This window comes from Monodelphis domestica, chromosome 3, assembly GCF_027887165.1.
Source record: "Monodelphis domestica isolate mMonDom1 chromosome 3, mMonDom1.pri, whole genome shotgun sequence".
NCBI classification, from domain to species: Eukaryota; Metazoa; Chordata; class Mammalia; order Didelphimorphia; family Didelphidae; genus Monodelphis; species Monodelphis domestica.
In genome coordinates this window covers 230,478,796-230,493,668 of record NC_077229.1, presented here as the reverse complement: position 1 = coordinate 230,493,668, position 14,873 = coordinate 230,478,796, and the positions used below count along the sequence as shown (strand labels likewise).

The 14,873-nt window shown below is 38.5% G+C and overlaps 1 protein-coding gene and 1 long non-coding RNA gene across 4 annotated transcripts in view; both read left to right on the top strand.

Annotated features, from left to right (window-relative positions):
* LOC107651823 (uncharacterized) overlaps positions 1-14,873 on the top strand; it is a 57,370-nt gene that overhangs the window by 29,098 nt on the left and 13,399 nt on the right. The gene's annotated exons all lie outside the window — the stretch shown is intronic.
* Positions 11,588-13,177, top strand: LOC100022319 (26S proteasome regulatory subunit 6A-like). Its single transcript, XM_056823561.1, has one exon. The coding sequence runs from the start codon at positions 11,720-11,722 to the stop codon at positions 12,989-12,991; it is 1,272 nt and encodes a 423-aa protein (XP_056679539.1). The 5' UTR covers positions 11,588-11,719; the 3' UTR covers positions 12,992-13,177.

The window sequence follows — 14,873 nt, the reverse complement described above, 5'->3', positions numbered from 1 at the left end:
GTTATAGAAAAGGTATCTGTCTCCATTGGTATAGAAAGTTCCTTGACTAGAACCCACAACATAAATAAAATCACAAGTCCATTTGAAATTTAAAAGAAAATATGGCCTTGGAAAATTTGTCAAATGCTTTGCTAAAATCTGGGTACAGCATTCCCCAGAGCTACCATTTTAGTCACACTATCAAAAAAGGAATATGATTTGTCTAATGCGGCCTGCTTTTGAAGACATGCAGCCTCCTTGTGATCACCACTTCCTTTTTAACACATTTACCAACTGCCCTTTTAGTAATAAGTTAAAACATTTTTTGCCAGGAAAAACCTTAAGCATAGTTGCCTGTAGGTTACAAACTTTTTTCCTGGAAAATCAGGGCAGCAATTGCCTCTCTCTGATTCTGCTCTTCCTCTCCTATTCTCTGTGAAGTTTCGGAAGTCTTTCTTAAGTGGATTGACCATACTTCCAATATCCTAGAATGTGGTTCATCAGAGCCAGGTGATTTGAAATGATCAAAGACAGCTCAGTGCTCTCTTACTCCTTGTATATAGAGAGCAGGATTGGCAAACCACTTCCTCAGTTGGAATGCCCAGAGGACAAACTCAAGCTATCTGGGAGCCCCAGCATTACCTGGGAGAGCTGAGGGAGAAAGTGCTTGCTTTGGGCTGCTGGACTGAGGGGTGGGGTATGGCTTAGCCAGTGAGGATATCGGATATCCCAAAAGTCTTAGTGCTATTAATTCTATATTATTATTTAATTTATTAAAGTTTAAAACTACATGAAGACTTTTGGGACCCTTGTGTGATTTGTCAACTTCTAATAGCTATTTTTATTCAGTCATTTCCATTCCAAAATCATTCTCCTTGGCAAAAAGAACAGCAAAATTAAAGTGGAGCAGTAGATAATGGTTGGATGAAGAAACTCCACCTACTAATTCAGGCCAGAACCTTTTCTACAACATATAATCTCAGAGAGTTCTCTTCTAGAGCATTAAGAGATTTCATGATTTCCCCAGTCACACAGCATATGTGTCATTTCCTAGAGATACACACATATACACACACACATACATACATGTCATTGAACCTGGGATTTCTTGGCCCCAAGATTTGTTCTTTTAACCACCATTTATACTGAAGGGAGAACACAAGCAGCAAAGGGAACCAGAAATTTTCCTCTCTCCAAATTGTCTCCATCTTTTTTTTTTCCTTCTTGGTTCCAAAGTTACACAAATTATCTTCAAAATTCCATCTCCCTTTTCAGTTTATCCTCCTCCTTCCACACAACCTTCTTTCATAGAAGTCAAAAGTATAATGCCTGGCAATAAGAGTAAAAAAGCACAGCATCAAAATCATACTATGTTCAGTCAGGATCAGTCAATAAACATTTTATTATACATTTATTATTTGCTGGAGATACAAAGAAAGTCCTGCCCTCAAGGAGTTTACTTTAGTCAAGAAAACCAATGCATTAAAAAGAATTTGTGAAAATGCATGCTATAAAAAATGGACAAACCACTGATTTCAGGGCCAGATCTCATCCAAGTTCCTCTTACAGGAAGTCTCCTGACTCACTTACCAATGTATTTTCCACTCCATCCTCTCCGCCTCTATAGATATGGGAATCAGCAATAAGGGAACCTTAATACACAGTTCAAGCATTGACAGACTGAGAAAGTTTCTTGTGGGCAGTCAGAAGAGCAAGTGAGACCAGATGAAGCAGCACAGTTAGCCATGTTAGGTGAGGAGAAAGGTCTGCCTTCATAACCGCGATCAGGATCTTTTGCATTGGCTTTAAAAAAAACTGCTTCCAGGCACATGGATCTTCCCACGATTTGTGGCTGATAAGTTGTGGCATATAAATGTGTTGGAACACTATTGTGCTATTTAGGAAAGAAATCATTTTAAAGAGATATGAACAGATCTACTATAACCTCAATATTATAAAAATGAACAATTCTTAAGACTTTTAAAAACTAATAAAAGAATGAAATGAGCAGAACCAAGAGAATAATTTATACAAGGACTATAAAGAAAAACGAATTTGAAATCTATAAAAATCATGGTCAAAACAATGTCTAGCTATGATTTAAAATAATCAGTGATGAAACATCCTATCAACCTCCTGACATGTAGGTGATAGGTGACAGTTTTAGGGTACAGAATGATTCATATATTTTTGTATATGACCAAAGAGGAATTTGTTTTGCTCAACTATGCACATATATGTCACACTGAATTTATTTTTCTTTTAACTTTTTTCCCCAATAAGACAGGGATGAAATAGAATTAAATAGATCTTGGTTCATTAATTTTTTTTAAACCCTTACCTTCCATCTTGGAGTCAATACTGTGTATTGGCTCCAAGGCAGAAGAGTGGTAAGGGCTAGGCAATGGGGGTCAAGTGACTTGCCCAGGGTCACACAGCTGGGAAGTGTCTGAGGCTCAGTTGGTAGTAAAAGTAAAAATCAAGTGTATAAAACCACACTACTGTGAAGCTTATATGATTGAAGTCCAGGCAAACCTTTAGGCTCTGGGCTGTTCTTGAACTCTTTCTTTCCTGAACCTCATCAAGTGCCTCATTGGTGAGGCAAGTAGCCAGGAGTGACTCCCAGCACATCAATAAATTCTCCTGAGTCTTGCTAAGATTAAATACATGTCATTTAGAAACGGCTTGCCCTATCAACACTCCCAATGCTGTAAGTGTCCCCCAGAAACCTATTGTCTTCAGAGAGATGACAGTCAAGGATATCAGATTGGAATGGTGTGGAAGAAAGGGAATATTAGGAAATGGCCACAGGGGTCTGATAATCAGGATACAAACATGGTTTGAGATGCCAAATGCTTTTACTCCACTGTCTTTGATTGTCCTATTTGTCTCATTAGTCAGAACCCACTCAGCATGAATGAAATTACTTTCCCTTCATTTGTATGTATCTGAAAAGCAGAGATTTCCAATTTCACCCATAGGCAATTTAAAAATGCCTGGTAGCATCCTGTGCTGTGTGCTGTCCCTTGGCGTGGTACATGGCGCCCGTGCTTTCCTTATACTCTCCTCCAAGTTTTAAATTCATCATGGAATCCAAAACAGATGTACTGAATCGAGGGAGGTCTCAAGCAACATTGTTTTGTTTCTGGTGGGAATGCCCTGAATAAGCATGTTCTCAGGCAGACATTTCTGATAAGATCCAGGCAATAAAAGATCCCAGCATGCTTTAAACAGGGCCGTTTTTACCATTTGTGTCAAAGGAAATTTGGAAGGAATGGATTGCTAAAGGAGAACTGACTGAGTTTATGGCTCCACCTTTCACTGAAATATTCACATTTGGAAGATGTCACAGACCGAAGAAACAGGCATTTGGATAGAGGGAGGAAACAGTGTTTGGAAGGCTGGAGCTGCTAACTCCATGTATGGACTGTAATTCGGTTAACTAGGATATAGAACAAATGAGACCAAATTTGCAGGTTTAATTCCAGCATGAGTCAGTCAACCAAAATTCCTATAGTACTGACATTATGCAGAGAAGTTTCTTAGGCAGACTATTGTAGTGCAAAAAAGAACCGCATTAGGGAGTCAGAATCACTGGGTTTGACACTCACTACCTGGCTAAGTCAGTTAAATCCAACCTTCATTTTCTTATCTGTAAAATAGGGATAACATACTTGTAAGGATTAAATGAGGTCATGTCAGTCAATAAGCAGTGCAGAAGGGAGAATTATTATTAGAATATCAGGAAAGTAGAAAGGGGCCAAATTATAAAGGGATTTAATGGTCAGAGGATTTTGCATTTGATCCTGGAGATAACATGGAGTCACTGGAGTTTACTGAGTAGATGTAGGGGAAAGGGTTGGGAAGTGGTAACAAAGTCAGATCTCTACTTTAGGGAGATCCTCTTGGCTACTGACTGGACTATGGCCTGGAGTGGGGAGAATTAAGGCAGGGAAAACAACCAGAAAGCCATTGAGGAGGTCCACCAGGTTGGCAGCTATGTCAAGGGAGAGAAGGGGATATACAAGAGAAATATTGCAAAGGTAGAAATAAGACTTGACAACGCATTGGATGTGGGGAGTGGGAGTGAGAAATTGAGGCTGACACCCAGATTGAGAGCCTGGGTGAGTGAGGAAATGGTGGTATTCCAGGAAACTAAAAAGGGGGTTGGGGTATAACCAAAAAATAAGTTCTATTTTTGTAACCCTTAATTTTTGTCTTAAAACCAATACTGCGTATTGTAGATACGGTGTCTTGGTTCCAAGATGGGAGAGCAATAAGGACTTGGCAATAGAGGTTAAGTGATTTGCCCAGGGTCACACGATGAGTGTCTGAGGCTGCATTTGAACCCAGAACCTCCCATCTCCAAGTCTGGCTCTCAGTCCACTGAGCCACCTAGTTGCCTCTTCTAAGTTCTGTTTTGGACAAGTTGAATTTGAGATGTCAATGGGACATTTAGCTCAACAGGTTAAATTCCCTAACTATAATGCTACAGTACACAGATATGTGTACATATGTGGGTGTGTTATTATTAAGTATTTTCATTATGAGAAGCAAAGTGACTGCATGAGCCAAGAGAGTCAGCTAGCTGCAGAACACACACTGGGACCCCCAGGACCAGCAGGTGTAGAGGCCTTATTTCTAGAGTTAAGGGATTGCAACTAGTAGTAAGACTAAAGGATAATGATAGCTACCCCTGAAGCAAGTGATTGCCCCTTTCTGGAACTGATTCTTTATAGTAGAAGAAAATTGGCTAAGATAGTATAGGTAGCTGAGAAGAGTTACTTTGAAAAGATTCGAGGTTATTTATGATCTTTGTATCCCAGCACCTAGCACAATACCTGACCAATATTAGAAGCTTAATACTCACATCTTATATTGGATTAGAGTGTGTAAAGTTTTTGTAAGTGTGTGGAGTCTAAGCAATGCATGTCTTTGGGATTGATCAAATCAATCAATCAAGCACTTCTTAAGGATTTGCTGTATTCCAGCTACTGGAAAAACAAAAATAGATAGAACTAGCGTTCTATCAATGGAGAATACACATAGAAATAAGAACAAAACAGGTAAAAAATAAATGCAGGATAAACTTAAAAACACATTGTATAAACTCCCCCACCCTCAGAAATCTGGTTGTAATTTATATCAGCATACCTTTGGGCACAAATAACTCTGATACAAAATAGGAAATGGCAAATGCACAGGAATGCTCTAAACAAGTGTATAGGAAAACAGAGGAAAGAGAAACGACTTTGATTGGCAGTGGGGAAGATCTAAGAAAGCTTCATGAAGGAAATAGTATTTGAGCTAGACTAAAGCATGGGTACTGGGAGAGTTGTTCAAATGCAAATTACTTTTATAATGTAACTTCAACAACAGAAATTGAGAAGATTATAAAGGACATTCTGGCACTGAAAATAAATAAAAAAGAGAGGAATAAATTCAGAGAGGTAAGTAAATGATTCCCTGTGGCAGGATCATAGAGTCCATAAGTTGGAATTGTACAAGGTAAGGTTAAAAAAGGAAGTTGAAGCCAGATTGTTGAGGGCTTTTGATGCTAGATCAGGGAGTAAGGACTTTTTCATTTCTTTCCTATCAAGAGAGGAGAATGTAACCCAAATAAAGCTTGAAAAATAATTCTTAAGGTTACATATAGGATAAAATAAAACAGAGAAGAGACTGGTCAGAGAAAAGAGCAAGTAGATACAAAAATGACATGTTTTTAGCTAATGCTTAATGTGGGAAGATCATAGAATTACAGAATTTCAGAGTTGGAAGAGACCTCAATGACCATCTATTCCAACCCATAACCAGAGAACAATAGGTGCTACAAACCATGTAGCAAGGGCAACTAACTTTTACTTGAAGACTTCTATGTGGAGAGAGCTCTTTCCTTCCTAAAGTGGCCCATTCTCAGATCTTTTACCTTGTACCAAGAGAGAGAAAGACTGCCCAGTGGTGGGGAGAAATAGATGGTTTTTAAAAAAAATAATTTTCTTTCCATTCTCAATTCTGTTTTCTGAGAAATCTTCAATTCTGCAAAGCATTAGAGGAGAAGAAAGAAGTATAACAAATGGAATTAGGGACTGTATCGCTGAACCAAACGCCAAAGGACAGTTGGATTTGAGGAACCAATGCCACCAAGAAAATCTCTGGTTGCTGTTGTGGGAGTATGAAAGCAATTTGGACTTTTGCATGTCACAAAGTTTCCTGAGTAGTCTACTTCTAAGTAATACTTCTAAGATTTTATCAGTGTGAATCCCTCCTTTCACAACTCAGAGGGCAGATTAATCCATCACTCTGGTTCCCCAAAACACCACAGGTCAATCTTCTTACAATGAGACTCTCCAGACTTAGCTAGACATCCTCCAGACAATAGTACATTATATAGATACACCACTAGACCCAAACTTGAAGCCTTTCCAACTTAGTAGTTTTTGTCACATCTTTTCCTTCCTTGGTATGTTTTGATCTCCTCCCTGTTACAGTGAGGGGAGGTTCCAAATAATCAATCAATGAGCATTTGGGGGTATGTGACAGGCACACTGAAAGGGGCTGAGGACACAAAGACAAAAAGTGATCTCAAGGATTCTATCAGAATGGAAATGATAACAGTTCAAATTTATATAGTACATCAGGTTCACAAAATATTTTTCACAGCACTCCTATGAGATAGAAAATTATTATCTACATTTTACAGATATAGAAACTGAGACTCAGCCTAGATTAAGTGACTTGCCCAAGGTTGTACAGTTAGTAAGGAGGAGGCAACATCAGGATCTGAATCCAATGAGCTTTCCTGTGTTGGATTTTAAAAACTGTGGCCCTACCCCCAATAGATGCCCTGAACTTTCAAGTGTTCACTCACACTAGGATGTCCTACTTTCTCCTTTTTGCTGTCAAATTCCTTTAAAGCTCAGCTAAAATATTTTCTTCTTCAGGAAGTCTCCTTACATTCCTTCCAATTGATAAAGACTATCAAACCTCATATGACACTTTGTTTTGTAACTTTCATACACCTATCATGGGGCAGCTAGGTAGCACAGTGGAAAGAGTAGCAGGCCTGGAATCAGGAAGACTTATCTTCATGAGTTCAAATCTGGCCACAGGCACTTCATAGCTGCAGGTCTCTGGACAAGTTTCTTAACCCCAACCTCAATTGTCTAAACTTTACCATTCTTCTGACTTGGAATTCTAAGACAGAAGGTATGAGTTTAAAAATATATACTTAGGTAATTTTGTTTATTATGGTTATTCATCTTTATGGTTTAATATCCTACTAGATTGTAATCCCCTTCATAGCTAATATCTCTTACCTAAATGTATCTCTCACCTACCCTGAAAATTCCCAGGACAGGACTCTGCATATGATTATATTACCTAAGAAATATTTGCTTCTTGACCTTGAATAAAAGAAATCATCATTTGTTGCTAGTAGAAAATGTCTACTAAATGGCTAATTCTTTTGAAAATAATTCAATGGAAAACTAGTTGTTTAGAACCTTTATTAAGTGAGCATCCCCACAAGAATGCATGGCAGAGCTCATGGCTTTATATTTTATCCCTGAAATTTGAAGATTTGCAAGCCTCTGCTTGACCAGCAACAGATGGAACAACATTTAGAGAGTCTAGCACTTGAGCATCGCCATGAATAGACAGTGAGGAAACCCTGATTGATTGGCTGCAGCATATGATAGTGGATTATTTTCAATTGCAAATAAGAAAGGGCAGAAAGAAAACTTGCTCCTGTGGCCAAAAATAAAATACATCAGAGGTTACATCCCCATTCATAAATGGAGTAAGAAAAACACATGCATATTTAATATTTTTTAGTAGAAAGACCAATAAACAGAGAATCTGGAAATGCAGGCTCAACTCTTCATTGATACTTGCTAGCCATATGACATTCCATAAATCATTTAGCTTCCATATATGTTTCCTGATATGTAAAATATGGACAGCTGGGTGTCTCAGTGAACAAAGTGCTAGATCTAGAATCAGGAAGACCTGAGTTCAAATATGGCCTCAGACACTATCTAGCTGGGTGATGGTCCTAGCAGGTCATTGAACTCTGCCTCAGTTTCTTTATATGCCAAATGAGCTAGAGAAGGAAATGGCAAACTATTTCAGTATCTTTGTCAAGTAAACTCCAAATGAGACCACAAAGAGTTGTTCATGTCTGAAATGACTGAACAACAACTTATGTAAAGTGGTTCAATAATTCACTTCAAACAATGGAGGACAGGTTTATTGTTGAAAGAAATTTTAAAAGTCATCTTGTCTCACATCATTTTAAAGTTGAGGCAACTAAAACTCAGGGAAGTCATGTAACGTGCCCAAGATCACAGAGACAATAAGTGGATCTCAGATTCAAACCCAATGCTTAATGATTTGAAATCTGGTGCTCTTTCCACTGCATCAAATCCCTATAGCAGGTATCTGGCAAATTTTGTTCCATAGGAGGGCTTCAGTTTAGAATCATTCCTTTTCCCTAGTCCTAGCAGTCATGTCATTTATATGTTTTCATGAGTTCTTCAAATACAAAGCCATAACTACAATGAAATAAGCTTAATGTCATAGTAGTTTTGGAAAGAAATGTCTTCACTTTAGAGTCATGCTTTGTATAACTTAAACTAAAAAATAAATAATGTTGTTTATATTAAATTTCCATTTTTTTAAATTCAAGAAGTATTCATTTGAACCCCAAACCAACCAAGGCTTTCTTTATAAATAAATATATTTGAAAAGCAGATGCCTAGATTACTTTTCATCCAGCAGTAACTAAGAATAGTATTTTAAAAGAATGACAAAAAAAGAAAATAATAAAATACAGGAGCTATAAGAAAGGCACACAAATGCATGTTTAACCTATAAGTTAAACTATTGAATATATAAATTTGGAATTATGTAATCAAAAGCAAAGAACTCTTAATTCTCTCTTATCATTAATCCCTCTACTGAGTATAAAGCCCAAGGAGATCAAGGATCACAAAAATGGGCTTTATATGACAAATTATTAATAGTAGCAATTTCTGTGGAAGCAAAAATATGGAAATGAAGCAGGTGTCCATCAATTGAAGAACAGCTTAACAAATCATCATTTTTAAATATAATGGAAGATTGTGCAGTAAAAAATGAAAAGTATGGGGTGGGGCAGCTGGGTTGCTCAGTGGATTGAGAGTCAGGCCTAGAGGTGGGAGGTCCTGGGTTCAAATCTGACCTCAGATACTTCCTAGCTATGTGACCCTGGGCAAGTCACTTAACTTTCATTGCCTAGCCCTACCACTCTTCTGCTTTGGAACCAATACATGGTACTGATTCTAAGATAGCAGGTAAGGGTTTAAAAAAAAGCATAAGGAAGTCAGAGAAATATGTTTAAAATATGTAAGTGATGCAAAAGAAATAGGCAAAAGCAGGAGGAAAATATACACAAAAACAACTACAATGGAAATAAAAAAAGAACAACAACAACACTAAAAAGCCACCAAATTCTATTTAACTGTAATGACCAAGATTGGGCCCAGAAAACAGACAATGAAACACATTCTCCCCTACTCTGTAGTGGGGAACTGTATATGGAATGTTGCATTCTCTGTTGGATGTGGTCACTGGGTTAGTCATTTCTTAACTTTTTTCCATCTCTCAAGGAAGGGTCTGAAATCTGGAAATGGTGATGCAAAAATTAAATGCACCAATAAAGCTTTCAAAATTGTAATTGTAATTGAATTGTACTTCAATATGCTTAGTTTAGAAAAAACGAACAATATCAATTTTCAGTTTCACAAAGCACTTTCTTCATAATAGCCATTGAAGGTAGGTAGGTGGTATATTATTATTCCCTTTTGTAGACAAAGAGGACAAAAGGGTTTAAGTGATTTTCCATTGGTAATAATAGCTACTAAAACTACAACTAAAATTAGCATTAATTTTTAATTTTTCCACAGAGTAAGTTCCAAAGCCAGGTCTAGGTTATACAGGGTAACTAGGCTATTGTTTTTGTTCGGTAGTGTCCAACTCTTCATAACTCCATTTAGGGTTTTCTTAGCAAAGATACTGGAGTCATTTGTAATTTTCTTCTCTAGAAGATTAAAGCCAACAGAAGTTGGGACTTGCCCTGGGTTACACAACTAGTGAGGATTGGAACCTGGATTTGAACTCAGGTCTTCTGTACTCCAAAACTCACTCTATCCACTGAGCTATCTGCCTCTAAGTGGTTGTTGGCATTTATTAAATATTGAATAACAATCATAAAAGTTGCTCCCAGGATTTAATTTGGGGGCAGTTTTTCTCAGGAGAAGTTTCTAATCTTGTTCTTATCTGGTGTACACCATACACATAATACTACTAATTTGACACGGTACTACAAACTTTATTTTTTAGAATAAAATTGAAAGTTATATCAGTGCTATAAGCAAATACAACTTGTAAAAACTCAGCTACATGTAAGAACAGGGTTTCAAACTGTATAGAAACTATGGAGAAATAGAGCATTGCATTAATACTTGATGTGAATGACATTAATGGATTGTCGTAAGAAGTAAACCAAATGCCCATTGTTAACGACAATGCCTTAGATCCATGTTAGTCATATGGTCAAAGGAAATACTGTTTGTGGCAGAGGGGAAAAAATTACTTTTCTTGGCATCCTCTGAAAATTCTCATCCCCCAGGACATAGCTGCCATACTTTTTCAAGAGATAAACAAAACTCTGATTGAGGCTTTTCTAACCCTACAAGTTGAGCCTGTTAGTTAAAATTTGACCTACTTTATACCCATTCCTCTCCCACCCACACTTTAGAAAACTAATTGGTGCTTTCTTCGAGTACAGTTATATGTTTTCCTTCAAGTCAGCTGTAGAATAAAGATGGAGTGTTCAGTCTGTAAAAGAAGGAGAGGAGGGAGTAATCCACCAAAATAGAACACAAACATCTTCTATAGTTTCACTGTTTATTAATAACACATTTTCTTGCCAGCTTATTTCTTTGTAGACCACAAAACAGAACAAATCCCATTTATGCTGAAGATCAACGTCAGTGAAAGTTGTAATGCCCTTTGATTGATCCCTCCAAAAGAAGCTTACCTCATTCCCCTAAAAATAAAAGCAAACATTCTAACCTGAGAATGTTTATCCTCTCTCCAAAGGAAAAGTTGATTCTAACAGGATCTGCTCAACAACTGAAAGCACTTTCATACTTTTCTCACCCCATTCTAGAAATATTAAGAAATTTGGTGTCAGGATCAAATTTGCTATCGTAGCAAAAAAAAAAAAGTCAGTACAATAGTAGATGAGAAACAATTTTAACTTAATTCTCATGTTTTAGCGTCCTAAATGGAAGACGCTAGTAGCCAATATCAAATGTCATGAAGCATCTTTACTAAAAGGTGCTGTCCACAGGCGGACCCTTTCCAGCAACAGTCATGTGACCTGTGCCCCGCCCCCACCTCTTCCCCCAACCTCCTTTTTTTTTTTAATTCACCCCCCTCACCCCTACCCCTACATCTGACTGTCAGTTCCGCACATTCCCTGGTACTCCAGAGCCATCTACCAGTAGAGACTGCTTATTCAAGGACATGACTCACGCTGGTAGTAGAAGAGAGGCATGAGGCCAGGCTGGGAGGCCGTTGACAGTGCTCCGCCCTTTACTTTTATCCCAGCGCATTTCCGCTGGTCCAGAGAATCACACGCTCTACCGTGGAATGTACCACCGGAAGTGGGGGCCCACTGACTTGCCAGGAGAAGATGGCGTCTGTGTGGGATGAAGCGGAGCAAGATGGAATTGGGGAAGAAGTGCTCAAAATGTCCACAGAGGAGATTATTCAACGGACCCGTCTGCTGGACAGTGAAATCAAGATCATGAAAAGTGAAGTGTTACGTGTGACACATGAACTACAGGCTATGAAGGATAAAATCAAAGAGAACAGCGAGAAAATTAAAGTGAACAAGACGCTGCCCTACCTTGTTTCCAACGTTATCGAGCTGCTAGATGTTGACCCCAATGACCAAGAAGAAGATGGTGCAAACATTGACCTTGACTCTCAGAGAAAGGGCAAATGTGCTGTGATCAAAACCTCTACCCGACAGACCTATTTCCTGCCAGTTATTGGTTTGGTTGATGCAGAGAAATTGAAGCCGGGAGACCTGGTGGGAGTAAACAAAGATTCCTATCTGATCTTAGAGACCCTGCCCATCGAATATGATTCCCGAGTGAAGACCATGGAGGTGGATGAGAGGCCCACAGAGCAATACAGTGACATTGGAGGACTGGACAAACAAATCCAGGAACTGGTAGAGGCTATTGTATTGCCAATGAACCATAAAGAGAAATTTGAGAATTTGGGTATTCAGCTTCCAAAGGGAGTATTGATGTATGGACCCCCAGGTACTGGAAAAACCCTGCTAGCCCGTGCATGTGCTGCCCAGACCAAGGCCACCTTTCTGAAATTGGCTGGACCCCAGCTGGTACAAATGTTCATTGGGGATGGAGCAAAGCTTGTCCGAGATGCCTTTGCATTGGCTAAAGAGAAAGCTCCCTCCATTATCTTCATTGATGAGCTGGATGCTATTGGAACCAAACGCTTTGACAGTGAGAAAGCAGGGGATCGTGAAGTTCAGAGGACAATGCTGGAGCTCTTGAACCAGCTGGATGGATTTCAGCCTAACACTCAAGTCAAGGTGATTGCTGCCACAAATAGGGTGGACATCCTAGACCCTGCTTTGCTCCGCTCTGGTCGTCTGGACCGCAAGATTGAATTTCCAATGCCGAATGAGGAAGCTAGAGCCAGGATCATGCAGATACATTCCCGAAAAATGAATGTGAGCTCTGACGTGAACTATGAGGAGCTAGCACGCTGTACCAATGATTTCAATGGCGCCCAGTGTAAAGCTGTGTGTGTGGAAGCCGGAATGATCGCCCTCCGGGGTGGAGCCACTGAACTCACCCATGAAGACTACATGGAGGGCATCCTGGAGGTTCAGGCCAAGAAGAAAGCCAATTTGCAGTACTATGCTTGACAGGGGTAGGGAGGCCCTTGGCCCTAAGCCTGGGATCAACTCATTTGTCTGACTTGCTGGTAAAAGTAGCAACAATAAAAAGCGGTTGGGGTTGTTTTCCCCCTCAAAAAAACAAACAAAAAAAAAAAAAACAAAATGTGGCATCCAGAACTGAATCCAGCATTCCAAATGTTGGCTGACTAAGTACCATGTTGTTATTTGTTGTTGTTATTCAGTAGTCTTTAAGTTGTATATATACATACACACATACATATATGTATGTACACCCAAGTTTTTCTGTTGTTGTTTCAGTCATGTCTGACTCTTTCTCTTCATGGCCCCATTTGGGGTTTTGTTGGGAAAGATACTGGAGCAGTTTGCCATTTTCCTTCTCCAGCTCATTTTACAGATGAGGAAACTAAGGGAAACAGGTCTAAATGACTTAGAGTCATATAGCTAGTACCTGTCTAAAGCTAGATTTTAACTCATGAAGATAAATTTTCCTGATTCCAAGCCCAGTGCGCTATCCATTCTGCCTCCTAGATGCCAAGTACAATGTATAGTAGGACTATTATCTTCCTTCACCCAGGAGTTCTCAAACTTACCATGCAGGATTATTGTGAGGATCAAGTAAGAATCATGGGTAGGAAAATCAATAAAACCTCATCACGTCATATAAATGTCAGCTATTATTATTGTTGCTATTGTAATTATTAAAATCATCAAAACAGCCCACGATTGCTTTAAGTTCTTTGGAACCAGCATCACACTGTCTGTTGAGTCTTATTGAGCTTGTAGAAAATGTCCTAGGTATTTTTTCCACATGAATTGCTTGCTATCAAGACAAACACATCTTTACTTTATATTTGGACAATTGCCTTTTAAATATTCAACTCAATTCAACAAGCATTTAGGCAGTTACTGTTGTTGCCAGGAAATTGTACTGGACTATGGTGATAGAAAGACAAAAGTTAAAATAGTACCTGATCTAAAAAAATAAACTTACATTCTACTGAGAAAAACAATGTTCACACAGATAAACAAATGAAAAACATATACAAATAAATAGAAAGTAGCTTTGTAAGAAAAGAGGACCTAATAAATGAGAACAGGAAAGAACTTGGTAGGAGGTAACACTTAAGCTGACTTTAATGGGGGTTGAGGTTCCAAAAGGTGAAGGGGGGGATGGGGTGAAGCATTCTAAGCCTGTAAATATCCTATAAAAAGGAGGAAGGTGGAAGACAAAATGTTTCATACAAGGAACAGCATGTTGGCCAGTTTCACTGGAACATAGTATGTGAGGGAGAGCAATGGAAAATAAATCTAGAATGATTATAGATTTAAACTGGGAGCAGGACTCTATATTTATGCCTATTATGTTTTATATTGCTAATTTCATTAGCCTATTATCAAAATTTTTATTTTGACATTGACTTTAGTGGTTTTTTCTCCCAGCTTAATATCATTCACAGACTTCATAAATATGGCACAAACTATGCTAAGGCTTTTGGGGTACCCTATATTTTCACTAATGTCCCTATAAAAATGTTATCTCTGCAACATGCCATTAAAGGCATCTTTACAGGATGACATCAACCAACTAATTAATGCTTCTTGGGTACATAGCTAGCTATTCAACCAACTATGAATCCAATTAACTATATTACCATTCAGACAAGAAAACCTTCTTGATCCTCACCTTCCTGCTCCCAAATAATTGTTCCTCCATCTGAATTATCCTGTTTCTTTTTTTCATATATTTTGTGTATGTATATATGGATAGATGTCATATTCTCTGATAGAATTTAGGGTCCTTGTGGGCAAGAACCATTTTGTTTTTTACTTTGTATGTCCCAGCACCCAGTACAGTATCTGGAAGGCTTTTAAGATGTGCATGTAGATT